Source organism: Ziziphus jujuba, chromosome 8 (assembly GCF_031755915.1).
Source record: "Ziziphus jujuba cultivar Dongzao chromosome 8, ASM3175591v1".
NCBI lineage: Eukaryota > Viridiplantae > Streptophyta > Magnoliopsida > Rosales > Rhamnaceae > Ziziphus > Ziziphus jujuba.
Window position 1 is genome coordinate 9831140 of NC_083386.1, and position 27028 is coordinate 9858167.

General features: G+C 33.2%; 3 protein-coding genes and 1 long non-coding RNA gene across 5 annotated transcripts; all 4 read left to right on the forward strand.

Moving 5' to 3' along the window:
* The first annotated feature begins 1765 nt into the window (after positions 1 to 1765).
* LOC125421523 (putative pentatricopeptide repeat-containing protein At1g12700, mitochondrial) lies at positions 1766 to 10156 on the forward strand. The gene is given in 5 exon segments (XM_060819806.1): positions 1766 to 2969; positions 3120 to 3140; positions 4756 to 4823; positions 6718 to 6814; positions 9099 to 10156. Coding segments are annotated over 5 exon segments (2145 nt in total). The 5' UTR covers positions 1766 to 1898; the 3' UTR covers positions 9987 to 10156.
* LOC125421456 (uncharacterized) lies at positions 4426 to 7302 on the forward strand. The gene is made up of 3 exons (XR_007239807.2): positions 4426 to 4647; positions 4756 to 4823; positions 6718 to 7302. It is a non-coding gene; the product is annotated as an uncharacterized LOC125421456 (long non-coding RNA).
* Positions 10157 to 14935: 4779 nt separating the features above from the next.
* LOC132799192 (putative pentatricopeptide repeat-containing protein At1g12700, mitochondrial) lies at positions 14936 to 20392 on the forward strand. The gene is made up of 2 exons (XM_060820062.1): positions 14936 to 17361; positions 18168 to 20392. The coding sequence occupies exon 1, from the start codon at positions 15111 to 15113 to the stop codon at positions 17034 to 17036; it is 1926 nt and encodes a 641-aa protein (XP_060676045.1). The 5' UTR covers positions 14936 to 15110; the 3' UTR covers positions 17037 to 17361; positions 18168 to 20392.
* A 2722-nt stretch (positions 20393 to 23114) lies between these two features.
* On the forward strand, positions 23115 to 26222 carry LOC107413274 (putative pentatricopeptide repeat-containing protein At1g12700, mitochondrial). Of its 2 annotated transcripts, none has more exons than XR_009640533.1 (2): positions 23115 to 23542; positions 25926 to 26222. XR_009640533.1 is itself a non-coding variant. In XM_060820060.1 (2 exons), the coding sequence occupies exons 1-2, from the start codon at positions 23284 to 23286 to the stop codon at positions 25207 to 25209; spliced, it is 1824 nt and encodes a 607-aa protein (XP_060676043.1). In that variant the 5' UTR covers positions 23134 to 23283; the 3' UTR covers positions 25210 to 25724. The 2 variants fall into 2 exon arrangements, 1 of the variants encoding a protein (XP_060676043.1); XM_060820060.1 differs by lacking the exon at positions 25926 to 26222 and adding an exon at positions 23645 to 25724 and having other exon boundaries at positions 23134 to 23542.
* The last annotated feature ends 806 nt before the right edge of the window (positions 26223 to 27028 follow it).

Sequence of the window (27028 nt, forward strand, 5' to 3'; positions counted from 1 at the left end):
TTTTTGTATTTTTATCTGAATTATATCATCTCAATATAATTAAAATAATCCGGTATAAATAAGTTGGATAATTAATTCGTTTGGACTATGTTTACCCAATGACTTTACAAAGAGTTCAAACAAATATTTTTTCTAGTTTACAGAACCGAATATGATCAAATAATTTGAAATACATATACCAAATAACTTCGAGTGTATATGAAAATAATTGGTTGGAAACATAGATAAAATAAAAAGAAAAATCAAATAAAAATACATACAGAGAAAGCAAACAAATGCTCAAAGAAAGCTAAATACTTATATTTTTAGCATTGAAGCCAATTATTTTCGTTCATTTTTTTCATATTAACTGTTAAACTCCGTTGTCTCAATTTATAAGATTTATTTTATTTTATTTTTTCTAAAGCTTTATTTCAGTGTACCTAGTAATTTATTTTAATTTTGCTATGTATTTGAAAGTATTTGTAACTCTTTAAGAAATGATATTTTTGGAATATTGAAAAAGTAATTAAAAATAAAATATTGGTATCAAAATTTGTAGTACAGATAAAACTAGTCCTATAATATTGACTATAATAATATTGGTAAACTTTTAGTTTTTATTTTTTATTTTTTTTTTCTTAGCTCTTGCGGTAAGCGTTTGGTTGAAGATTGTTATAATTATTCTTTTTAATCTGAGTGTAACACTATCAAATTTTGTTGTAGCACTAAATGCAATCTAGGAGTATATTCATCTTATATCTAAAATAAGAAAACAATAAATTAGGGAGGCAACTTATAATCCAAAAATTTATTGTTTCATTTAAATAACAAAATTAAAAAATAAATAAATAAATAAATTTTAGTTTTTATTTTATTAATTGGGATTTGTTATTTTGATTCATTTTACTTTTAAAATATTTTTGTATTTACACTGCCTTGTTAACAAACACTATTTTTTTTTTTGGTTGATGCAGTTTTGGTCATCCTCAGAGCATAACCTTGTTCTGCTGCCTTTGGGTGTTTTGGTTGTTTTAAAACCTTTTCGTAAAGCCACAAAAAAAAATAAAAAAAATAAAAAAAAACTTGTTCTGCTGCCATGGCAGTGTCAAGAAATGCTCCAAAACCGAAAGGTAAATTGTCATCCTTGTTCGCACACCCACTAAGACCCACATCTTCAAATCCCACAACTTCTCTTGGACGTTCCATCAAAATGCCATCTTTGTCCGCCAATCCTCCTACAAAACCCAGTTCTTTAAATCCCAAAACGAAAACTCGAAATGATCCAGTACGCACCCAACTCGAGAAATTCCTCAAAATAAACTGTAAGTCAGGAAATGTCACTCTTAGTGAAGCTCTGAAATACTTTGATATCATGATTCATATGCAACCCATTCCTCCTGTATCATCATTCAATTTCTTATTTAGAGAACTTGCTAAGAGTAAGCATTATAGTGATGTTTTGTCACTTTATACTAGAATGAATTTGCTTGGGTTATTGCCTGATTTATTGACGCTCAATATTTTGATTAATTGCTTTTGCAAAGTGAATCGGGTGCGTGATGGTTTTACGGCTTTGGGAAATATGATGAGGAGGGATTTTAGACCTGATATTTTCACTTACACCACCTTGATCAAGGGCTTGTGTGCAGAAAATAGAATTTTTGAGGCAACCAAGTTGTTTAAGAAAATGTTGAAGTTGGGATGTGTGCCTGACACATTTACTTGTTCTATTTTGATAAAAGGGTTGTGTCAAACTGGAAATACGAGCGTTGCACTTAAGTTGCATGAAGAAATGACTAACAGGAATAGTAGATTTGGCTTTTATTGTAAGCCGGATCAAGTTTGTTATGGGACTCTTATTGATGGGCTCTGTAAAGATGGGTTGGTAGAAAAGGCCGAAAGAACTTTTCTCGGAAATGAAAGCTGTAGGGATTCCTCCAGATGTGTATGCTTATAACTCTCTGATACATGGTTTGTGCTGGGATGGAAAATGGGAAGAGGCTAATGGTTTGTTTACTGAGATGGTAGATCAAGGGGTCCGACCTAATGTGGTTACATTCAATGGGTTCATGGAGGTGCTTTGCAAGCAGGGAAAGATGCATGAAGCTAATGATTTTCTAGAACTGATGATTCGGAGCGGTGAGAGTCCCAACTCATATATATACACTAATTTTATAGCCGGCTTCTGTATAGCAGGTAGGTTTGATGAAGCAAAGGAACTATTTCTTTCTATACCAAGTAAAGGGTGTGAAACTGTTGGTCATCACTTCAGTGCATTGATAAACGGGTATTGCAAGAAGAGGAAGACTGAGGAAGCTATAAATCTTTTTAGGGAAATTGTTAATAAGGGAGTTAGGTCCTCAATAAAAACATACAATGCCTTATTAACTGGTCTTTTCCAGGCAGGTAAGGTTGATGAAGCACGCAAGATGTTGAAAGAGATGCAAGTTCAAGACCTGGCCCCAAATGCAACTACTTATATTATATGTTTGGATGGGTTTTGCAAGAATGATTGTGTACCAGAGGCCTTGAAACTTTTTCATAATTTGGAAAGATGTAAGTCTGGACTAAGCATTGACATCTTCAACTCCCTCATTAATGGATTGTGTAAAACTGCAAAGCTTGAAATTGCTTTGGAGCTGTTTAACCAATTGCCTCACATGGGTCTGGTGCCTAATGTTGTAACATACACCATCATGATCAACGCCCTTTCTAAGGGAGCACTATTAAAGAAGGCAAATGATTTGCTTCTAGAAATGGAAGAAAAGGGTTGTGCTCCAAATATTGTTACATACAATACGCTAATGCGTCATTTTTTGGAAAATAGTAAGTTGTCAAATGTTGTTGAACTTCTTCATAAAATGGCAGAGAAACATGTTAAACCAGATGCTTCTACATTCTCCATTGTGATAGACTTACTCTCCATGGACCAAAAATATCGTGAATGTTTAGACTTACTTCCAGCCTTTTTACCCCCCAAGAACTTGTAGATAGATGACATTATTAATGTAAAATTTCATGATTTGAAGTACATGGTGAAGGTCGTTATTCTATTTACATTTAAAATTCAAGTGATGGGTTTGACCATTAAGTTTCTCATGAGGGAAGATCAATTTGCTTAATGGTATGTTGTGCAGGTTATACGTTTGGGAATAATGGTTGGTATAGTTTCATACAAAGAAGTCGCACCTTTACTGAAGCACTTTAGCATTGCTTGGTTGTACATTCACGAAAAATATCGTGAATGTTTAAACTTACTTCCAACTTTTTCACCCCACAAAAACATGTAGAAAGAAGACGTTATTAATTCAAAGTCATTAGCATGTGCTTTCAGCCAAATTTTGTCACTGAAGTATATTGTGAAGGTTATATCTTCAATCAGATCCAGTCTCCTAGCTCGTGTTGTGTTTAGAATTCAATTCAAGTGATTGGATTAATTAGTAAGATTCTCATGAGGGAAGATCAATTTGCTTAAAAAGGATTGAATTTGTCTGACCTGGCTGAATTTGTTTATGTAAGGTCACTAACATGAGCTGCTTTCAGCAAAACTTCTTCACTGGGGTGCACTTTGAATGACAGATATTTCTTCATTCAGAATTATTGAATCTTGAAAGTATGTTTCCATATTCCAAACTACCAGTTGTTACTGGTCTGAGTCTCATAGGTAGATCAATTGAATATGAAGGATCATATAAAAAGGATCGAATATATATGACCTGTTTGAATGTGTTTATGACTTATTCTAATAAAAAAGTTTGCACTTAGGATATTCAAACATAATAACACAGGCATGAATTGTTTTCTGGAAGGCTCAGGTAAGGAATCTAGCCCATAGCTGACCCTAGAACCATGGTGACTTCTGCCACTCGATCTGTCCCTAACGAGACATACAGCTTATGTATTTTATCTATTGGTTGCTTGTATTGTGAACGATGGTAAATAAAATAGTTTCACACAAATAAATCACGCTTTATTGAAGCACTTCTGTATTTCTCTGTTGTTCATTGATCAAAAACCAGATCTACAGCAATGCTTCTAGAAACAGGATGTTCTATTGGACTTGATAACTCTAGAATAGGTTTAAAATATTATATGACAAACCATGGCTATGAAGATATTATCTGATTCTGGAGTCAAAAAATTTTCTCTTGCTTTTTCAAGGAAAAAGTAGCTGAATTTCATTTTAATTTTCACCAAAGTTAATTTGTTTTCACTTGTAACAGGATAAGAACATAGTTTGTCTATCAGATGCTAAGTGCTAACCAAGGTTAAACGTTTTGCTCTTCATCACTCTTGCAACGTTTGGATTGTAGAAGATCTTAGATAGCTTTGCTGTCATGTGCTCTGTTGTATTATCTCCTTTATGTGTGTGTGTGTGTTTACTCTTTCTTTTTTTTTTTTTTTTTTAATTTTTCTATCAATTTTTACCATGGCTAGTTTTTTTTTTTTGTGTGTGTGTGTGTGTGTGTGTGTGTGTGTGTTTACTCTTTTTTTTTTAATTTTTTTTTAATTTTTCTATCAATTTTTACCATGGCTAACTTTTACACCGTTGGATTTGGGGTTCACCTAATCTATATGATATAAGTGGAGGTGCGCACTTCATAAACAATTGTGACAATAGAATTGTAATCAGGATTCGAAGCTGGTCATATCAATCAAGTTCAAGTAAGTGTTGATTTTCATCATAGTCTCAACCACTCCATTTTAACAATTGTAGTATTGTGGCTGTGGCTGTAGACATTTAAATGCACTGTCATACTTCATCATTTGCAGGCTTGTGTTAGGAAGGTACAGATCAAGGTCACAGGAACCATAGGTGATCCCCATTTTTTGTATAGTAGGTATGGTTGCTTTTGCTTGCTGTTACATGGACCTAAGTTTAAACTCCATAGAAAACTTGTGTCCTTGAATATAATGCTTCGAGTATTTACACTATATGATTATAAAATACAAATTGTATCAATCCTTGTTGCACTTGGCTGCAACAAACTAGGGTTTTTTAAATATATCAGGTAAAAACATATTTCTTCAAAGTATTTTACGTGCAATTAGTTTTCGATATTGGAGAAAGTACTCTATTTTTGTCTCAGCAGGGGAAAGAGCTAAAAGAAGAGTCAGGAAGTAGTCTTATAATTCCTTTGCTTGTTTTACCCATTCTGCAATTTCCCAGAGTGTATTCTTCTTCTGGATCATACATTTTAACTGCTTTTACTGTATTGCTCTGTAATTTTCAAATCGCTTTTTTTTCTCTCTCCCAAAAAGAAAGATATGGACCCACATCTTTCGAGATGAAAATAATGGTGGTTCTTTTAATTATCTTGACATGGAAACCAATGGACTATATATGGGAATATAATTATTGGGGTTTTCTAATTGCTAGGGTTTTAATATAATCATGTTTTATTAGGGTTTTGATTTAGTTTCTTTGTCTAGTTAGGATTTTTATTCTATTTATTTTCTATGTTATTAGGTTATTGTATTATAAATTTGGATTTTTATAACCCTATAAGGTAGACTATTGAGATTATAACTTGTTGAACTATTATTACGGATTATTGAGTGAAATACTCTGATTATTCTTCTGCTTGATATTCAATCTGTTTGTTTCTTTGTTCATCTAATTCTATCCCCATCATCTGCTATCTTTCCCTTTGTTCTAAACTATCTCATTCTCACCCATTTCATCAAATCCTTTCTCTATTTTCTGTTGTTGTTACAGTATGGCATTAGTAACTGGTCAATTTATGGATGCAAATGAACCATCTCTGTAGAAATAGGCAATGATGAAACTTTGGAAAAGCCTTGTACAGTAGCATCTAGTCGAATATCACGTCCTGCTGAGTTCTTGGTTCGTGTTTCTGACTTCTTGCATTCCATGGTTGAAGCAGAAGAAAAAAAAGTTAGTTGGTTCATTTTGAGTATCTGTTGTTACTTAAAGTTTAAGGAGGATAGGTTAAAAGTTTGTTTGATTTTGCATTGGAGGTGGCATTGAAGTGCTTATATGTATAGATTTGTTCATTGAGATATCAAGTTATGTTAAAATGATGATTGTCAGCTCCTAAATTTTCTTTTTCTGAGTATGGTTTTCTAGCTTATTTCTCTCCCTTTGTCCCATCTTTTTGTTCTTTAGATTTATGATCAATGCGCTTTGATCTCCACTCATATTCCAGTTAAATTAAAATCCTTTTATGGAAATAAATTTCTGGTACAACCTGAGTCCACCATATGTTATTGATGTGCTTTCTTTGACATAAACATGGTGTGTCCATCAGAAACACAAAGTGAGTGAATTCTACAAGAAAAAACAAAAGAAAATGCTGAAATAGTGAGATTGGTTGTTCGCGGGAGAGGTATTGTTGTTTATCCTCTAGTAAAAGATTTGTCTTCTAATCTAATTCCCTTTAAGAGTTCATTGAATGCACCCCAGCAACAACAACAACAACAACAAATAGAACATTTCATCTTCTACTTCTACTTTCCTGTTTGGACATATCTGTTTACTATAGCTGTAAGTGATTTTTGTCTCATTTACATGTTAGACTCAACAGGCATTATGTAAACTTAATTGTGGTATGGCATTTTATTTAAATTTTTTTAGTATAAAATGTAGCACTGAGAAGTCTATAATATTATATGTTACTACAATAGTATTTTGGTAATCTTTTATTTGAACATTTGTTATAATGGCCTCCTCCATGTGGTTGTCTCTGAGGATTGGGTGTTTGATTCTTGTAGAGGTCAATCAGGAGTAGGGGTGGTGATTAGGAATAACCTTGGTCAGATGATGGGAGCTCTGTTCATGCCCATCACCTATCACACATCATCATCAGATGTCTGCTCTAGAGGTAGAGTTGATGCCTATCCTCAAAGATAGTGAGTTTGCTGTTCAATGTGGTTTCAATGAAGGATTTGTGGAATCGGACTCTTCGTCGGCTGTTGATGTCATTCATGATGAGTAGGATTCTTTAATTGATTGCTGAATGCTTTATAGTGGATCACCTCAAATTGCATCTTCAGCGTCTAGGCTGCTTTCCATGAAGCTATTCTCCATGAATAACAAATAAAGTAGCTTATTGTTTAGCTAGCTTCTCTCTTGATCTTGTTCAATTTTCTGCTTGGCTTGAAGTGGATCCTCTATGGTTACAAAGATGTTTGAACAGTGGTGTATTTTTTCTTCTGACTCATTGTTTAGCTAGGTTTTCTCTTGATCTTGTTCAATTTTCTGCTTGGCTTGAAGTGGATCCTCTATGACTACTAAGATGTTTGAACAATGATGGATTTTTTTCTTCTGATTGATATATTATCATTTTCAAATTATGATGCAGCACTACAATGCTGGGAATACATTATCTTGCAGTTCTCTCGTTTTTACCCAACATATATATATATATATATATACACACATAAAGCGTTGTAGGACTATATTTAACCAAAAATTATAAATTGTCATTTCTTGATCTTGTTTGAAAGTAAATATTTTTCTCTTCTTTAATGTCAGAAATTAAAAATAAAAATAATAATGACGATGATGATGAAGCGACTAGTCATTATATAAAGTTGCCAACAACTTAAGCAATGTTAGAATTAATTGTATTTTGGCATCCACTCGATAATTTGCAATTTCATACTCAGTTTTAAAATTCAATACATTGAGCCTCTAATTTTTAATTTGTTGCAAATTGTGTTGTAATTGATTTTTGACTAACAATAATAGATTTTGACTAATAGAAATTTAATGGCCATCCATGTAAATTGTATCAAAATGCAATTTTTAAAAATATAAAGATATTAAAGTACAAATGTTTAAAACAATATTAAAAATTATTTTAAATTTTTTGTTTTATTTTTATATATAGTTTCTAATATAAATTTGTAAAAAAGATACTTATTTTTTGCCCCATTTTCTGGTTTGATTATTTTAAAATATTTATAATTAAAAATATTTAAAATGGTAATCTTCTATCCTTATATAACTCTTTAACATATGTATTACATTTTGAATTAAAAAAATATATATTTGAAAAGGGGACGGTCTTATTGTTATCTTTTTAAAGTAAATATTTTTAAAAATAAACTTAAAAAGGGATTTAAAAGTATATACAAGAACTGTAAATTTTTAATATAGTTTAAAATTTTGCAGATTACCATTTATTTTTAAAAAATTACAAAATGATGCCCCGTATCAATTTCATATGGCTGGCTGTTAAATTTATATTCGTCAATAGTCATTTTCCTTCAGGCAAAGTCAATCATGATCCAATTTGCATCTGTTTAGAAATTGAGGGTCTTTTGTATTGAAATTTAAAATTAAAGGTTCTAATTGAAGTATTTTTAAACTAGAAATTTCAAAATACAATTAATTCACAATATTATTATTTATCAACACTTCATTTCTGAATTTAAAAACATACATCATTTTTAGCCCTCGAAGTTATTTTTGACGTTTAGCACCTAAAACTCCAGAAAATTACAAACTTTCCCGTTGTTTTATGCCAAAGTCAAAATGATACAAATATAAATTTCTATTGAAATATACAAGAATTAAGTCACAAAGATAAACAAATTTAGTGAAATTAAATAAATAAAAAATTATGGATAGATTTTGTTTTAAAATGAAATAGTTTGATATTTAAGTCGGTTATTATATTATTATAGATTGTTATAGTTTATTTTGATGAATAATTTTTTCAAGTAAAACTCAACGTTATGACGTAATTGTAAAGTGTAATTAATCCAAAAACGATAAATATAATTAATTTTTTTTTATCTGCGTGTTTTTTTTAAATATTATTATTATTTTTTATTTTTTGTTTCTTTTTTCCATTTTACTTTTTGTTTGTGCCTTTGACGCCTTGCGTGTTGTCACCATTTTGTGATGGAAGCAGTAGCAGTGTAGTACACACAATGGCAGTGTCAAGAGCTGCTCCAAAAGGTAAATTGTCATCCTTGTTTGCACACCCACAAACTCAAAGACCCACATCTTCAAATCCAACAACTTCTCCTGAAAATGCCATCAAAATATCATCTTTGTTCATCAAAATATCATCTTTGTTCTCCTGAAAATGCAATGTGAATCGGGTATGTGGTGGCTTTATGGTTTTGGGAAATATGATTAGGAGGGTTTTAGACCAGATGTTGTCACTTATAACTCCTTGCTCAAGGGTTTGTGTGCAGAAAACAAAATTGTTGAGGCAACCAGGTTGTTTAAGAAAATGGTGAAGTTGGGGTGTCGGCCTAGCAAGTATACTTGTTCCATTTTGATTCAGGGGTTGTGTAAAATTGGAAATGCGAGCATTGCAGTTAAGTTGCATGAAGAAATGACTAAGAGGAATAGTGGATATGGCATTTATTGTCAGCTGCATCAAATTTGGTATAATACTATAATTGATGGGCTTTGTAAAGACGGAATGGTAGAAAAGGCAAGAGAACTTTTCTCAGAAATGAAAGATGCAGGGATTCTTCCAGATGTGTATGCTTATAACTCTCTAATACTTGGTTTATGATATGATGGAAAATGGAAAGAGGCTGATGGTTTGTTTACTCAGATGGTGGATCAAGGGGTTAGGCCTAACGTGGTTACATTTAATGTGTTGATAGATGTGCTTTGCCTGAACGGAAACATACAAAAAGCTTATGATATTCTAGAACTGATGATTCGGAGCGGTGAGAATCTCGACTCATATGCATACACTAGTTTGATAACTGGCTTCTGTATAGCAGGTAGGTTTGATGAAGCAAAGGAACTATTTCTTTCTATTCCAAGTAAAGGGTGTGAAATTAGTAATCATAACTTCTGTGCATTGATCAATGGGTATTGCAAGAAGTGGAAGACTGAGGAAGCTACAAATCTTTTTAGAGAAATTGTTTGCAAGGGAGTTAGGCCTTCAGTTGATACCTACAATGCCTTATTAACCGGAATCTTCCAGGAAGGTAAGGTTAAGGATGCCAGCAGGGTGCTGCACAAGATGCAAGTTCAAGGCCTGTCACCTAATTCAACTACTTAGGTCATATGCGTGGATGGGTTTTGCAAGAATGATTGTGTTCTAGAGGCCCTGAAGCTTTTTCATAATGTGAAAAACTGTAAGTTTGGAATAAGTATTGACATCTTCAACTCCCCCATTAATGGATTGTGTAAATCTGTAAAGCTTGAAATTGCTCTGGAGCTGTTTAACCAATTGCCTCGCATGGGTCTGGTGCCTAATGTTGTAACATACAACATCATGAACAATGGCTTTTGCAAAGAAAAGTTATTAGAAAAGGCAAATGGTTTGCTTGTAGAAATGGACTCCAGATATTGTTACATACAATACGCTAATGCGTGGTTTTTTGGAAAATAGTGAGTTATCAAATGTTGTTGAACTTCTTCATAAAATGGCGGAGAAACATGTTTTACCAGGTGCCTCTACATTCTCCATTGTGATAGACTTATTCTCCATGGACCAAAAATATCGTGAATGTTTAGACTTACTTCCAAATATCGTGAATGTTTAGACTTACTTCCAGCTTTTTTATCCATCAAGAACTTGTAGAAAGATGACATTATTAACATAAATTTATTAGCAGAATTTCATGATTGGATGTACATTGCGAAGGTTGTTATTCCATTTACATTTAAAATTCAAGTTATGGGTTTAACCAGTAAATTACGCATGAGGGAAGATCAATTTTCTTAAGGTTACGTTGTGCAGGTTATATGTTTAGGAATATTGTGAATGTTTAAACTTACTTCCAACTTTTTCACCCACAAAAACATGTAGAAAAAAGATGTTATTAATTTAAAGCCATTAGCATGTGTTTTCAGCCAACTGTCATCACTGGAAGTATGTTGTGAAGGTTATATCTTCAGTCAGAACCAGTCTCCCAGTTTTTGTTGTGTTTAGAATTCAAATTCAAGTGATTGGTTTAAGTAGTAAGATTCTCATGAGGGAAGATTAATTTGCTTAAAAAGTTTAAATTTGTATCACCTGGCTGAATATGTTTATGTAAAGTCACTAACATGAGTTGCAAAATTGTATGACCTGGCTGAATATGTTTATGTAAAGTCATTAACATGAGCTGCTTTCAGCAAAGCTTCTTCACCAGGATGCACTTTGAATGATGGATATTTCTTCATTCAGAATTATTGAATCTGTAATTTATGGATGTAAATCAAACATCTATGTAGAAATAGGCAATGGTGAAACTTTGGAAAAGCCTTGTACAATAGCATATGATTAAATATCAGGTCCTAGTGAGTTCTTGGTTCATGTGAGTGTTTCTGACTTATTGCATTCCATGGTTGAAGCTGAAGAGAAGAAAGTTAGTTGGTCCATTTTGAGTATCTGTTGTTAGTCAAAGTTTTAGGAGGATAGGTTAAAAATTTGTTTGATTTTGCATTGGAGGTGTCATTGAGGTGCTTATTTGTATAGATTTGTTCATTGAGATATCAAGTTATGTCAAAATGCTGATTTTCAGCTCCTAAAATTTTCTTTTGAGTATGGTTTTCTAGCTTATTTCTCTCCCTTCATATGTTATTGATGTGCTTTCTTTGACAGAAACATGTATCCATCAGAAACACAAAGTGAGTGAATTCTACTAGAAAAAACAAAAGAAAATGCTGAAATATTGAGAGTGGTTGTGTGTGGGTGGAGGTATTGTTGTCTATACCGAGTATAAGATTTGTCTTCTAGTCTAATTCCTGTTAAGAATTCCATTGAATGCGCCCCAGCAACAAAAGCAACAACAACAACAAACTAGAACAGATGGGGTGTTTGATTCTTGTAGAGGTCAATCAGGAGTAGGGGCGGTGATTAGAAGTAACCGTGGTCAGATGATGGGAGCGCTGTCCATACCCATCACCCATCACCCATCATCATCAGATGTCTACTCTAGCGGTAGAGTTGATGGCTATCCTCTAAAGGTTTGTGGGTTTGCTGTTCAATGTGGTTTCAATGAAGGAATTGTGAAATCAGATTCTTTGCAGGCTATCGAACTCATTCATGATGAATAGGATTCTTTAATTGCTGAATGCTTTACAGTGGATCACCTCCAATTGCAGCTTCAGCCTCTAGGCTGTTTTCCATGCAGCCATTCTCCAAGAATAACAAATAAAGTAGATCATCGTTGAGCTAGGCTCTCTCTTGATCTTGTTCAATTTTTTGCTTGGCTTGACGTGGGTCCTCTATGGCTCCGAAGATGTTTGAACAATGATGCATATTTGTTTCTTCTCATTAATACATTATCATTTTCCTTTCAAAATATATACATATATATATATATATATATAACAAAACAACAACAACAAAAAGTATGAAAGTGACAAATATGAAAGTGACAAATCAAAAAATGGTGTAACACTACAATGTTAGGACTACATTTGTCTTGCGGTTCTCTCGCTTGTAGCCTATACATATATACACACATTTATATATACACATATATAACATGTGGGATTATATTTAACCAAAAACTATAAATTGTCGTTTCTTGATCTTGTATGGAAGTAATTTTTTTTTGTTCTCTTCTTTAATGTTAGAAATTAAAATCTAAAAATAATAATAATGATGACTATGAAGCGATCGGTCATTATATATAGTCGCAACATATTATACAACATTATTATTTCTATTTTAGTATCCACTAATTTGATAATTTGTAATTTCATCCTCGGTTTTACAATTCAATAATTAAGCTTTTAATTTTTAATTTGTTACAAATTGTGTTAGGATTGACTATTGAGTAACAATTGTTGAGTTTGACTAATAGAAATTTCATGGTCATCCCTGCGAAATATCCATGGCATCAAAATGCAATTTTCAAAATATAAAAGTATTAAAGTACAAAATTTTTGAAAATTATATTAAATATTTTACAGTTTATTTTTATATTATATAGTGTCAAATATAAAATTACAAAATGATCCTTATTTTTGGCCCAATTTTCTAGTTTAATTATTTTAAAATATTTATATATTATTAAAGTATTTAAAATGGTAATCTTCTATCCCTATATATTTTTTTGGACATACATATGACATTTGAATATAAAAAAAAATAAAAAAAAAATTGATATGGGGACGGTCTAATTGTTATCTTTTTAAAGCAGATATTTTAAAAAATAAATTAAAAATGGGGTTTAAAATTATATAAAAAGCTGTAATTTTTTACTATAATTTTAAAATTTTGCAGATTACCATTTATTTTTTAAAAATTACAATTTGATGCTCCATATCCATTTCCATGGATGACGGTTAAGTTTATGTTAGTAAAAGTCATTTTCCGTTAGTGAAAGGCAGTCATAATCCAATTTGCGTCTAATGAAAAATTGAACACTCATTATAATGAGTTTTAAAATTAAGGATTTCAATTAAAATATTTTTAAACTAGAAGTACCAAAATGCAATTAATCCACAATCTTATCATTTGTCAAATACAATTTCTGAATTTAGAACATATTTCCATGCAGTTCTCAAAATTATTTTGGGCGTTTTGCATTTGGAACTTGATCTGGCATGAATAGTTTTGTTGAAGGCTCAACTCGACCTAAAACAACGACGACTTCTACCACCTGATCTGTCCCTTATGAGACGCGTTGCGTGTGTTACTTTATATATCGGTTACTTGAATAGCAAATAATGGTAAATAGTATAGTTCCATACAAATTATTCACAGCTTTTCCTGAAGCACTTTTTAGCGTTGCTCTGTTGTCCGTTGATCAAAGGATCAGATTTACAGAAATGCTACTAAAAACTGGATGCTCTGTTGGACTTAAAAACTGTAGAATAGGTTTGAAATGGATTTTAATATATATATATATATATACACATAATATAATATTTGCCTCTTCCTTTGGCATCTAAATACAAAGTATTTTTTAAGATTTGCAGTTTTATTTACAAAAACATTTAGCTGTTATGCCTACTGCTTTTCCTTGATCAGAGCATTGTTTAAGAGCAGAAGTCTTTCCTGGCCATGCTGATTAGAATTAATAAAAGTATTATATTCCATAAACTATATTGTACATAGGTACATATATATACAGTCCGTTTATGGTGCGGACGATTCTCATACGGATCACAGTACTAATGACGTTTTTCATAGTATTGGTGACGATTTTCTAAAAAACCATCATTAATACTATGAAAAACCGTCACTAATACTGCGATCCCCACGTGAACCGTCCTCACCATAGAATTTCCGCATATATATATATATATATATACACACACACACATTTATATAATTGCGTTCGTTTGTTGATATGGTAGGAAGGAAAAGTTGAATCTATTCTCTCATATTTCTTGAATACATTTTGGCCAGCATCAAAATTTAATTTGTTAATTTTTTACTTTCTATGTAATCTATAAATGTAACAAGCAATATAAAACTATAAAATTTAGTTGAAAACATTTTATTTGACATAATATAGAATGACATTAAAATTTCTCAAACTTTAGTCAATTTTTTAATTTTCAATTAAATTTGAATTATAAATTTGTTATATTTTATCGTATATGTCTTTTTATGTCAAAACCAAACAATAAAATAAGTGAGGTAAAAACTTTTTTTAACCAATTGATATATTGCATGCTAGATGGAGAGAGAGAGAGAGAGAGAGAGAGAGAGAGAGAGAGAGAGAGAGAGAGAGGTAGATGGAGAGACATGAGAGACAGAGGAATAGGAAGCTCCAATATATTTGTTAGATGAACCGTTTAATCTAAATAGGTAAAATGACAATTTAGAAATAAGCATTACTAAATGGCAAATTACATGCAAGCCAGCTAGAGGCAAAAACTGCCATCAAATTATAACTTGCACGCAAGCTAGCTTTAGATTTTCAATAATCACGTGCTATATAAAAACATTGTTGGTTATAGTTTATTTTAATAATTATTTGTCTTACTCTCGCATAAAACTCAAATAAATGTGAATTTAGACTAATATAATACAATTATGAGGTTATCGAATAAGAAAAAAGTAGTAATACAAGACACAACTTATAATCCAAAAGACATTTGTTCTGGTTTCTTTCTCCAGAAAAAAACGATGTGAATGATTTGATCTAGGCCTTTATGCCTATTTTTATTTATTTATTGATTTTATTTTCTCGATCAATATAGACGCATATACAATTTGTTCTGAGTCATTGCGATGGTTCTCAAGACACCAAATTGTTGTGCTGCGATGGCATTGTTAAGAGCTGCTCCAAAGGGTAAATTGTCATCCTTGTTCGCACGCCCACAAACTCAGAGACCCACATCTTCAAATCCCACAACTTCTCCTGAAAACCCCATCAAAGTATCATCTTTGTTCACCAATCCTACAGTATCCACTTCTTCAAATCCCAAAACGATGACTCCCAATGTTCCAGTTGTTCGCACCCAGCTCGAGAAATTCCTCTATATAAACTGCAAGTCAGGAAATGTTACTCTTAGTGAAACTCTGAAATACTTTGATATCATGATTCATATGCAGCCGATTCCTCCAGTAAAATCATTCAATTTCTTGTTAGGTCCACTTGCTCGGAGTAAGCATTGTAGTCATGTTTTGTCGCTTTATGCGAGAATGGATTCCATTGGGTTATTGCCTGATTTATTCACGCTCAACATTTTGATTAATTGCTTTTGCAATGTCAGTCGGGTATGTGGTGGCTTTATGGTTTTGGGAAATATGATTAGGAGGGGTTTTAGACCAGATGTTGTCACTTATAACTCCTTACTCAAAGGTTTGTGTGCAGAAAACAAAATTGTTGAGGCAACCAAGTTATTTAAGAAAATGGTGAAGTTGGGGTGCCGGCCTAGCAAGTATACTTGTTCCATTTTGATTAATGGATTGTGTCAAACTGGAAATGCGAGCATTGCGGTTAAGTTGCATGAAGAAATGACTAAGAGGAATAGTGGATATGGCATTTACTGTCAGCCGCATCAACTTTGGTATAAGACTATAATTCGTGGGCTTTGTAAAGAGGGAATGGTAGAAAAGGCAAGAGAACTTTTCTCAGAAATGAGAGATGCAGGGATTCTTCCTGATGTGTATGCTTATAACTCTTTAATACTTGGTTTATGCTATGATGGAAAATGGAAAGAGGCTAATGGTTTGTTTACTGAGATGGTGAATCAAGGGGTCCGGCCTAACGTGGTTACATTTAGTGTGTTGATAGATGTGCTTTGCCAAAAGGGACAGATGAAAAAAGCTAATGATATTCTAGAACTGATGATTCAGAGCGGTGAGAATCCTAACTCATATACATACACTAGTTTGATAACTGGCTTCTGTATAGCAGGTAGGTTTGATGAAGCAAAGGAACTATTTCTTTCTATGCCAAGTAAAGGGTGTGAAGTTGATAGCCATAACTTCTGTGCATTGATCAATGGGTATTGCAAGAAGTGGAAGACTGAGGAAGCTGTGAATCTTTTTAGGGAAATTGTTCTCAAGGGAGTTAGGCCCTCGGTTGATACATACAATGCCTTATTAACTGGTCTTTTCCAGGCAGGTAAGGTTGAAGATGCGCGCAGGGTGCTGCACGAGATGCAAGTTCAAGACCTGTCACCTGATTCAACTACTTATGTCATATGTGTGGATGGGTTTTGCAAGAATGATTGTGTTCTAGAGGCCCTGGAACTTTTTCATAATTTGAAAAACTGTAAGTTTGGAATAAATATTGACATCTTCAACTCCCTTATTAATGGATTGTGTTTGTCTGCAAAGCTTGAAATTGCTCTGGAGCTGTTTAATCAGTTGCCTTGCATGGGTCTGGTGCCTAATGTTGTAACATACACCATCATGATCAAGGGCTTTTGTAAAGAAAAGTTATTGGAGAAGGCAAATGGTTTGCTTTTAGAAATGGAAGAAAAGGGTTGTGCTCCAGATATTGTTACATACGATACTCTAATGCGTGGTTTTTTGGAAAATAGTAAGTTGTCAGATGTTGTGGAACTTCTTCATAAAATGGCGGAGAAACATGTTTTACCAGATGCATCTACATTCTCCATTGTGATAGACTTGCTCTCAATGGACAAAAAATATCGTGAATGTTTAAACTTACTTCCAACTTTTTTACCCCACAAGAACGTATAAAAAAATGACATTAGTAATTTATGGTCATCAGCATGTGCTTTCAGCCAAATTTCTTTAGGGGAAGGACTTTAATTGAAGGTTGTTTCTTCTACCAGATGAATCGCCCTGTTAACGCATGTAGAGTGAAAATGCAAGTGATGGTTTAACTAGTAAGAATCTGATGAGGGCATATCAATTTGCTTAGTAAGGATTGGATTACTGTGACCTGGCTGAATGTGTTTGTGCAAGGTTACTAAATCTAACATAAGCATTCAGCAAAACTTCTTCATTGGGAAGGACTTCGAATGAAGGATATTTCTTCAACCGGAACTACGGAATCCAAAGAGTATGTTCCCATAATCCAAAATCCAAGTTGTTATTGTGTTTAAATGTTAGAACTTAAGGGGTTGGTCAATTAACTAGTCACATTCCCATGAGGTTGATCAATTGAATTTGAAGGATTGAATTTGTATGACCTCTCTTAAAATATTTATGCCTTATTTGAATAAAAAAGTTTGCTTTTAGAAATTGGAACATGAAGACATAATTAGACAGGCATGGATTGTTTTCTGGAAGGCTCAGGTCAGGGATTGAGCCCATAGTTGACCCTAGAACCTAGACAACTTCTGCCACTTGATCTATCCCTTACAAGAAATCTATTATGTGTGTTTATTTGTTAGTTGCTTTATTAATGGTAAATAGTATAGTTTCTCACAAATAAATCACATCTTTTTTTAAGCGTTTAGGCATTGCTCCGTTATCCATTGATCAAAGGACCAGAACCACAGCAATATATTCTGTTGAACTTGATAACTGTAGAACAGGTTCAAAATTCTTTTATATTATTCACATCTTTTGGCATCTACATGCAAATCTGTTTATAAGATTTGCAGTTTTGTTTTATGAAAATTCTTAGCTAATTGCCTACTGCTTTTCTTTTATCAGCACATTGTTTACGAGCAGAAGTGGTTAGAATTAAAAAAATATTATATTCTATAAGCTATATAATATATAGGTTTTATATATCTTTACTTTGGTTTGTAGGTATGATATGAAGGAAAGGTTGAATCTACTCTTATATTTCTTAAACATTATGCCATTATGTTCATTGTTAATGTTCTAATTTTGAAATTGTCATTTTGTTCGTTGTAGCCTCCTCTTCCTCTCCTTCTCCCTCTTCCGCCAAGCAAAAACACTCTGCTTTCAATCTCTGTCTCTCTCTCTGTTACTGCCGGTAAAGAGATCTACTCTAGTCATGCCAAGTCAGCTTCCAGCTCAGCAGTTAATTGGATCTGCGTTAATGTTCTGCAGCCAACAAGTCTTAGACATGTGATTCAGTTCTAACAAATGACAAATTTGTTAGTTAGTTAAGCTTGTTGACCAATCAGAATTAAAGAAACTGGAATGGAGGACATCAAAAAAGAATTGGAGTTGAGAAACAATACCAGTTGCTTCTTGGTTGAATTTGATCTGCTATTTTGAAGGAAGTTTTGAGACATATAGTCTATATTTGATGTTTGGAAGATGCCAGATCTCAGATTATGAGATGTAAAACACTATGGCAGTCGACTAAGAAAGGGAATTAATGAATATTGGCTTAAAATGAAGACAATTTGCTGATAATCTTGAAGCTGCTGGAGAATTTGTACATGAAACTGATGTTACATTTTCGGAGACTTGGACACGAATTTGATGCAGTTTTGAAAATCTACTTTCGAGGTTATATTCTGCTTGCTTAACTGAAGTTCATTTTCGAGAAGAGTATAATACCTCAGCGGTATTAAATATTGGTGGTAGCAAGTCTGCCAATTTTGTTCATTCAGGAAATACTGGAAATTCTACGAATACTGTAAATTCTGGAAATTTTTGAGGTTCTTTTAATTTGTCCTCAAATCGTGTTGGATTGTCTGTCAACTTACTTGGTCCTTTAGCTTGTAATACTCCTGGCTATAAGAATCAGAATAATCTACCTACACCCAATTTTCAAAAGCCATTGAGTCAACAAAATGCTAGCTTTAAGTAATAATAATCAGTTTTCTTATCTAGACTCTGGCGGTGATAAGAGTACAATGGTAGAGGAAGAGGAAATTTTAATAGATCAACCAGTGAAAGTATGTGGAAGAATAGGTTCCCACAGCCTTTTGAACAATAGCAAGGTCCTAGAGGTCTTTATGCTGGTCTTCAATCCAGTTTTCAGGCTTTTGGTTCTCAATTTATTCATGATGCCTTATCTAGGTTCTCAGTTCACTTGTGGAATGTCTTCTCAAAGTGTGATTCCTTGTGCTCCTTTGGGAACAATAACAGGACCTGTTAATGCCAATCTGCAAATGTTTAGTTCATTACAACAAGTTACCAAACAAGGTACCTTGGTTCTGGGTTTTATGGCACACTGCCTAGTAATTCTGGTTTTGTTCCTCAAAATTTCTCCTCCATATGAATCTTACTACTGAATCGACTGGAAATCCTATATCTTGTCCCTATCCTAAAAATTCTCCATTTGGAAATCAACAATTGGCATTACTTCAGTTAAATGGAATGCTGGGAAATTTAAGTCAGCCCTTATTTGCCAATAATGTGACTAGTCTACCGACTGTGGTTAATTTTTCTGTTCAACAAATGTGCAAATCTAGGAAATTTGTCAAATCACAATGGCTTTGCTGCTGATGTAGCTTCTACAACAGCTGCGGCAACAAATCATGTGATAGCTTATGGTGATGTCCGTTGGAACAAATTCAGTGTCGAGGCAACGACAATCTTGTAGTTGGAAATGGGCAGAATTGGGCCATTATACACATCAGTAATACCCTTTTTCCCTTTTTTTCAATAATGGTAAAACTAAGTAATGTGCTTATTGTTCCTTGTATTGCAAAGAACTTATTGAGCATTTTATAACTTGCTAAGATAATGGTTTTGTAGCTGAATTTAATCTGATTCTTGTATGATCAAAGATTAGGTGAGCCAAATCCACCTTAAAGCTGTTTGCAGGGTGGATTATACAAGTTGACAGGAAAATCAGGAGTTGAATCAGCCAATTCCCTGTTATTCAAGCTGTTAACTTTTTTGTGGTCAATAAGCTATTAACATTTGGTGATTGTTAAGATGTAAAATGTGAGCCTAACTGCTTTGTACTGTCTGGTTCTGTTCATAAGCCATATCATTTAGGTTTTAATGCTGCTGCAAAAATGTATTTCTGAGTCTGAGCAGGCATTGTATCATAACAGACTTGGTGATCCATTTGAAGAAGTTCTGGTTGAATTCTTAAGGGTTGTAACAGTGCTGTTGATATTTATTTTCCTTTGTTGATATGGTACGTAGGAAAAGTTGATCTCTGCTCATATTTCTTGAATATATGTAGGTCTCTGCTCATATTTCTTGAATATATTTAGCAAACTGTTTTGTTGGTAAATTAATGAGTACCATTTCTTTTCTTTATCAATGCTAGTAATTTCTAAATTAACATTTTATCTATTTTGGATAATGCTTCATCTAACAACAGATATTGTAGCCCCTCTTCCTCCCCCTCTTCCTCCACTTCAATCTCTCTTGTCTCCCTCTTCCTCGTTAATGGATTGTGTAAATCTGCAAAGCTTAAAATTGCTCTGGAGCTGTTTAACCAATTGCCTCGCATGGTGCCTGATGTTATAACGTACAGCATCATGATCAACGGCCTTTGTAAAGAAGGTTATTAGAAAAGGCAAATGGTTTGCTTTTAGAGATGGAAGAAAAGGGTTGTGCTCCAAATGCCGTTATATACAATACAGTAATGGATTTTTTCTTGAAGAATAATGACTCATCTAAAGTGGTTGAACTTATTCACAAAATGGCTGAGAAAAATGTTTTACCAAATGCCTCTACATTCTCCATAGTGATAGAGTTGCTCTCGATGAATGGAAAATATCATGAATGTTTGGACTTACTTCCAACTCTTTTACCCCACAAGAACCTGTAGAAAGATGAGATTATTAATTTAGAAGTCATTAGCATGTGCTGTCAACATAATTTCATCACTGGAAGTACTTTTACGTTGGTTGTTTCTTCAATCAGATCCAATCTCCCAGTTGTTTTTGTGTATAGACTTCAAATTCATTTGATTGGCTTAACTAGTAAGATTCTAATGTTGGCGGATCAATTTACTTAGAAAGGATTGGATTTGTATGACCTGGCTGAATGCGTTTATGCAAAGTCACTAACATGAGCTGATTTTAACCAAGCTTCTTCACTGGGATGCATTTCCAATGAAGGATATTTCTTCATCAGAACTGTTGAATCTGTAAAGTATGTTTCCATTTTCCAAACATGAAGCTTTTACTGAGTTGAACTTGTATGACCTGTTTCATGCGTTTGACTTATTTGAATAAAAAAAGTTTGCTTTTAGAACATGAGCTGCCATGAATTGTTTTGTTGAAGACTCAGGTCGACCTAAAACGAATACGACTTCTACCACTTGATCTGTCCCTCACGAGACGCGTAGCATTTGTTACTTTATATATCGGTTGCTTGAATAGCAAATAATGGTAAATAGTATAGTTCCATACAAATAAGCACTTTTTAGCGTTGCTCTGTTGTCCATTGATCAAAGGATCAGATTTACAGAAATGCTACTAAAAACTGGATGTTCTTTTGGACCTAAAAACTGTAGAATAGGTTTGAAATGGATTTTAATATATATATATATATATATGTACATAATATAATATCTGCCTCTTCCTGTGGCATCTAAATACAAAGTATTTTTTAAGATTTGCAGTTTTATTTACCAAAACATTTAGCTGTTATGCCTACTGCTTTTCCTTGATCAGAGCATTGTTTAAGAGCAGAAGTCTTTCCTGGCAATGCTGATTAGAATTAATAAGTATTATATTCCATAAACTATATTGTACATAGGTACATATATATATATATATATAATTGTGTTCGTTTGTTGATATGGTAGGAAGGAAAAGTTGAATCTATTCTCATATTTCTTGAATACATTTTGGCCAGCCCCAAAATTTAATTTGTTAATTTTTTACTTTTTATGTAATCGATAAATGTAACAAGCAATATAAAACTATAAAATTTAGTTGAAAATATTTTATTTGACATAATATAGAATGACATTAAAACTTTACCAATTTTAGTCAACTTTTTAATTTTCAATTAAATTTGAATTATAAATTGTTATATTTTATCGTATATGTTTTTTTGTGTCAAAACCAGACAATAAAATAAGTGACGTAAAAACATTTTTTTTACCAATTGATATATTGCATGCTAGATGGAGAGAGAGAGAGAGAGAGAGAGAGATAGAGAGAGAGAGAGAGAGAGAGAAGTAGAAGGAGAGACATGAGAGACAGAGGAATAGGGGGCTCCAATATATTTGTTAGATGAACCATTTAATCTAAATAGGTAAAATGACAATTTAGAAATAAGCATTACTAAATGGCAAATTATATGCAAACCAGCAAGAGGCAAAAACTGCCATCAAATTATAAATTGCACGCAAGCTAGCTTTAGATTTTCAATAATCACGTGCTATATAAAACTAATAAATTTTTATTTTAAATAGAACATGCAAATTATTGACTTTTTCTGTTGCTGTTTTGCCCAGCTTAGCATTCATCTTGCTTTACAACTAAAGCCAAAAACTTATTACCAACCAAAAAAAAAAAAAAACAAAATGTAAGGGCCTAAAACTTTTGAAAAAAGAAAAAAGAAAAATGGAAAGCCCAAAACTTAGCCCAAATTTAAAGTTTTTACTAAACAAAATAAGATGTAAAGCCCAAAACTTATCCCAAATTACAAACTTACCGCCTGCTTGTGGCAACGTGAATTTGGTACATATATTTTTGAAATCTAAAATTTTGATAAAAAAAAATGAACTAAAGGTACTTAATTTGTGGTTTTTATTTAAATTTAGTGAAATTAACGTAAATAAAAAATTATGGATAAAAATATTTTAAAATGGAATAGATGGATATTTAAGTCGAATAAAAGCAAAAATATTGTTTGTTATAGTTTTATTTTAATAATTATTTGTCTTACTCTCGATTAAAACTCAAATAAATGTGAATTTAGACTAATGTAATACATTAATGAGGTTATCGAATAAGGAAAAAAATAATAATATAGGACGCAACTTATAATCCAAAAAAAAAATTGTTCTGGTTTGTTTCTCCAGAAAAAATTATGTGAATGATTTGATCTCAGCCTATATGCCTATTATTTATTTATTTATTTTATTTTCTTGATCAATATAGATGCATATATAATTTATTCTGTCATTGCGATGGTTCTCAAAACACCAAATTGTTGTACTGGCATGGCAGTGTCAAGAGCTGCTCCAAAGGGTAAATTGTCTGCCTTGTTCGCACACTCACAAACTCAAAGACCCACATCTTCAAATCCCACCACTTCTCCTGAAAATCCCATCAAAATGTCATGTTTGTTCACCAATCCTACAATATCCACTTCTTCAAATCCCAAAACGATGACTCCCAATGTTCCAGTTGTTCGCACACAGCTCGAGAAATTCCTCAATATAAACTGTAAGTCAGGAAATGTTACTCTTAGTGAAACACTGAAATACTTTGATATCATGATTCATATGCAGCCCATTCCTCCAGTAAAATCATTCAATTTCTTGTTAGGTCCACTTGCTAAGAGTAAGCATTATAGTCATGTTTTGTCACTTTATGCTAGAATGGATTCCATTGGGATATTGCCTGATTTATTCACGCTCAACATTTTGATTAATTGCTTTTGCAAGGTGAATCAGGTATGTGGTGGTTTTATGGTTTTGGGAAATATGATTACGAGGGGTTTTAGACCAGATAATGTCACTTACACAACCTTGGTAAAGGGTTTGTGTGTAGAAAATAAAATATTTGAGGCAACCAAGTTGTTTAAGAAAATGGTGAAGTTTGGGTGTCGGCCTAGCAAGTATACTTGTTCCATTCTGATTAAGGCGTTGTGTCAAACTAGAAATACGTGCATTGCAGTTAAGTTGCATGAAGAAATGACTGACAGGAATAGTGGTTATGGCATTTATTGTCAGCCGGATCAAATTTGGTATAATACTATAATTGATGGACTTTGTAAAGAGGGAATGGTAGAAAAGGCAAGAGAACTTTTCTCAGAAATGAAAGATGCAGGGATTCTTCCTGATGTGTATGGTTATAACTCTATAATACTTGGTTTATGCTATGACGGAAAATGGAAAGAGGCTAATGGTTTGTTTACTGAGATGCTGGATGAAGGGGTCCGGCCTAATGTGGTTACATTTAGTGTGTTGATAGATGTGCTTTGCCAAAAGGGACAGATGCAAAAAGCTAATGATATTCTAGAACTGATGATTCAGAGCGGTGAGAATCCTAACTCATATACATACACTAGTTTGATAACTGGCTTCTGTATAGCAGATAGGTTTGATGAAGCAAAGAAACTATTTCTTTCTATACCAAGTAAAGGGTGTGAAATTGATGGTCATAACTTCTGTGCATTGATCAATGGGTATTGCAAGAAGTGGAAGACTGAGGAAGCTATGAATCTGTTAAGGGAAATTGTTCTCAAGGGAGTTAGGCCCTCGGTTGATACATACAATGCCTTATTAACTGGTCTTTTCCAGGCAGGTAAGGTTGAAGATGCTCGCAGGGTGCTGCACGAGATGCAAGTTCAAGACCTGTCACCTGATTCAACTACTTATGTCATATGTGTGGATGGGTTTTGCAAGAATGATTGTGTTCTAGAGGCCCTGGAACTTTTTCATAATTTGAAAAACTGTAAGTTTGGAATAAATATTGACATCTTCAACTCCCTCATTAATGGATTGTGTTTGTCTGCAAAGCTTGAAATCGCTCTGGAGCTGTTTAATCAGTTGCCTTGCATGGGTCTGGTGCCTAATGTTGTAACATACACCATCATGATCAAGGGCTTTTGTAAAGAAAAGTTATTGGAGAAGGCAAATGGTTTGCTTTTAGAAATGGAAGAAAAGGGTTGTGCTCCAGATATTGTTACATATGATACGCTAATGCGTGGTTTTTTGAAAAATAGTAAATTGTCAAACGTTGTGGAACTTCTTCATAAAATGGCAGAGAAACATGTTTTACCAGATGCCTCTACATTCTCTATTGTGATAGAGTTACTCTCAATTGATGAAAAATATCGTGAATGTTTAGACTTACTTCCAAATTTTTTACCCCACAAGAACGTGTAAAAAGATGACATTAGTAATTTATGGTCATCAGCATGTGCTTTCAGCCAAATTTCTTTAGGGGAAGGACTTTAATTGAAGGTTATTTCTTCTACCGGATGAATCTCCCTGTTATTGTATGTAGAGTGAAAATGCAAGTGATGGGTTTAACCAGTAAGAATCTGATGAGGGCATATCAATTTGCTTAGTAAGGATTGGATTACTGTGACCTGGCTGAATGTGTTTGTGCGAGGTTACTAAATCTAACATAAGCATTCAGCAAAACTTCTTCATTGGGAAGCACTTTGAATGAAGGATATTTCTTCAACCGGAACTACAGAATCCAAGGCGTTTGTTCCCATAATCCAAACTCCAAGTTGTTATTGTGTTTAAATGTTAGAACTAAGGGGTTGGTCAATTAACTAGTCACATTCCCATGATGTTGATCAATTGAATTTGAAGGATTGATTTTGTATGACCTCTCTTAAAATGTTTACGACTTATTTGAATAAAAAAGTTTGCTTTTAGAAATTGGAACATGAAGACAATTAGACAGGCATGGATTGTTTTCTGGAAGGCTCATGTCAGGGATTGAGCCCATAGTTGATCCTAGAACCTACACAACTTCTGCCACTTGATCTATCCCTTACAAGAAATATATCATGTGCGTTTATTTGTTAGTTGCTTTATTAATGGTTAATAGTATAGTTTCTCACAAATAAATCACATCTTTTTTTAAGCATTTCGGCATTGCTCTGCTATCCAATGATCAAAGGACCAGAACCACAGCAATACGGTCTGTTGAACTTGATATCTGTAGAACAGGTTCAAAATTCTTTTATATTATTCACATCTTTTGGCAGCTACATGCAAAATTGTTTATAATATTTGCAGTTTTGTTTTACGAAAATTCTTAGCTAATTGCCTACTGCTTTTCTTTTATCAGCACATTGTTTATGAGCAGAAGTGATTAGAGTTAAAAAAATATTATATTCTATAAACTATATTATATACAGGTTTTATATATCTTTAGTTTGGTTTGTAGGTATGATACGAAGGAAAGGTTGAATCTACTCTCATATTTCTTAAACGTTATTAGCAAACTCTTCTGTTGGAAAATTTGTGCCATTATGTTCGATGTTAATGTTGTAATTTCAAAATTGTCATTTTGTTTGTTGTAGCCTCCTCTTCCTCTCCTTCTCCCTCTTCCGCCAAACAAAAAACTCTGCTTTCAATCTCTCTCTCTCTCTCTCTCTCTCTCTCTCTCTTTGTTACTGCCGGTAAAGAGATCTACTCTAGTCATGCCAAGTCAGCTTCCAGCTCAGCAGTTAATTGGATCTGCTTTAATGTTCTGCAGCCAATCAAGTCTTAGACATGTGATTCAGTTCTAAAAAATGACAAATTTGTTAGTTTGTTAGGCTTGTTAAGCTTGTTGACCAATCAGAGTTAAAGAAACTGGAATGGAGGACATCAAAGAAGAATTGGAGTTGAGAAACAATACCAGTTGCTTCTAGGTTGAATTTGATCAGCTATTTTGCAGGAAGTTTTGAGACATATAGTTGGATTCTTAACTACATTTGATGTTTGGAAGATGCCAGATCCCAGATTATGAGATGTAAAACACGATGGCAGTCGACAAAGAAAGGGAGTTAATGAATATCGGCTTAAAATGAAGACAATTTGCTGATAATCTTGAAGCTGCTGGAGAATTTGTGCATGAAACTGATTTTACATTTTGGGAGACTTGGACACGAATTTGATGCAGTTTTTGAAAATCTACTTTCGAGGAGATATTCTACTTGCTTAACTGAAGTTCATTCTCGATTGTTGGCTTTTGAGCATA

Coding starts and splice junctions, on each gene's coding strand:
- LOC132799192 (XM_060820062.1), top strand. CDS start 15,111: ATGGTTCTCAAGACACCAAATTGTTGTGCTGCGATGGCATTGTTAAGA.
- LOC107413274 (XM_060820060.1), top strand. CDS start 23,284: ATGGTTCTCAAAACACCAAATTGTTGTACTGGCATGGCAGTGTCAAGA. Junction 23,543..23,644: donor GAAATTCCTCAATATAAACT/GTAAGTCAGGAA, acceptor ATTTCTTGTTAG/GTCCACTTGCTAAGAGTAAG.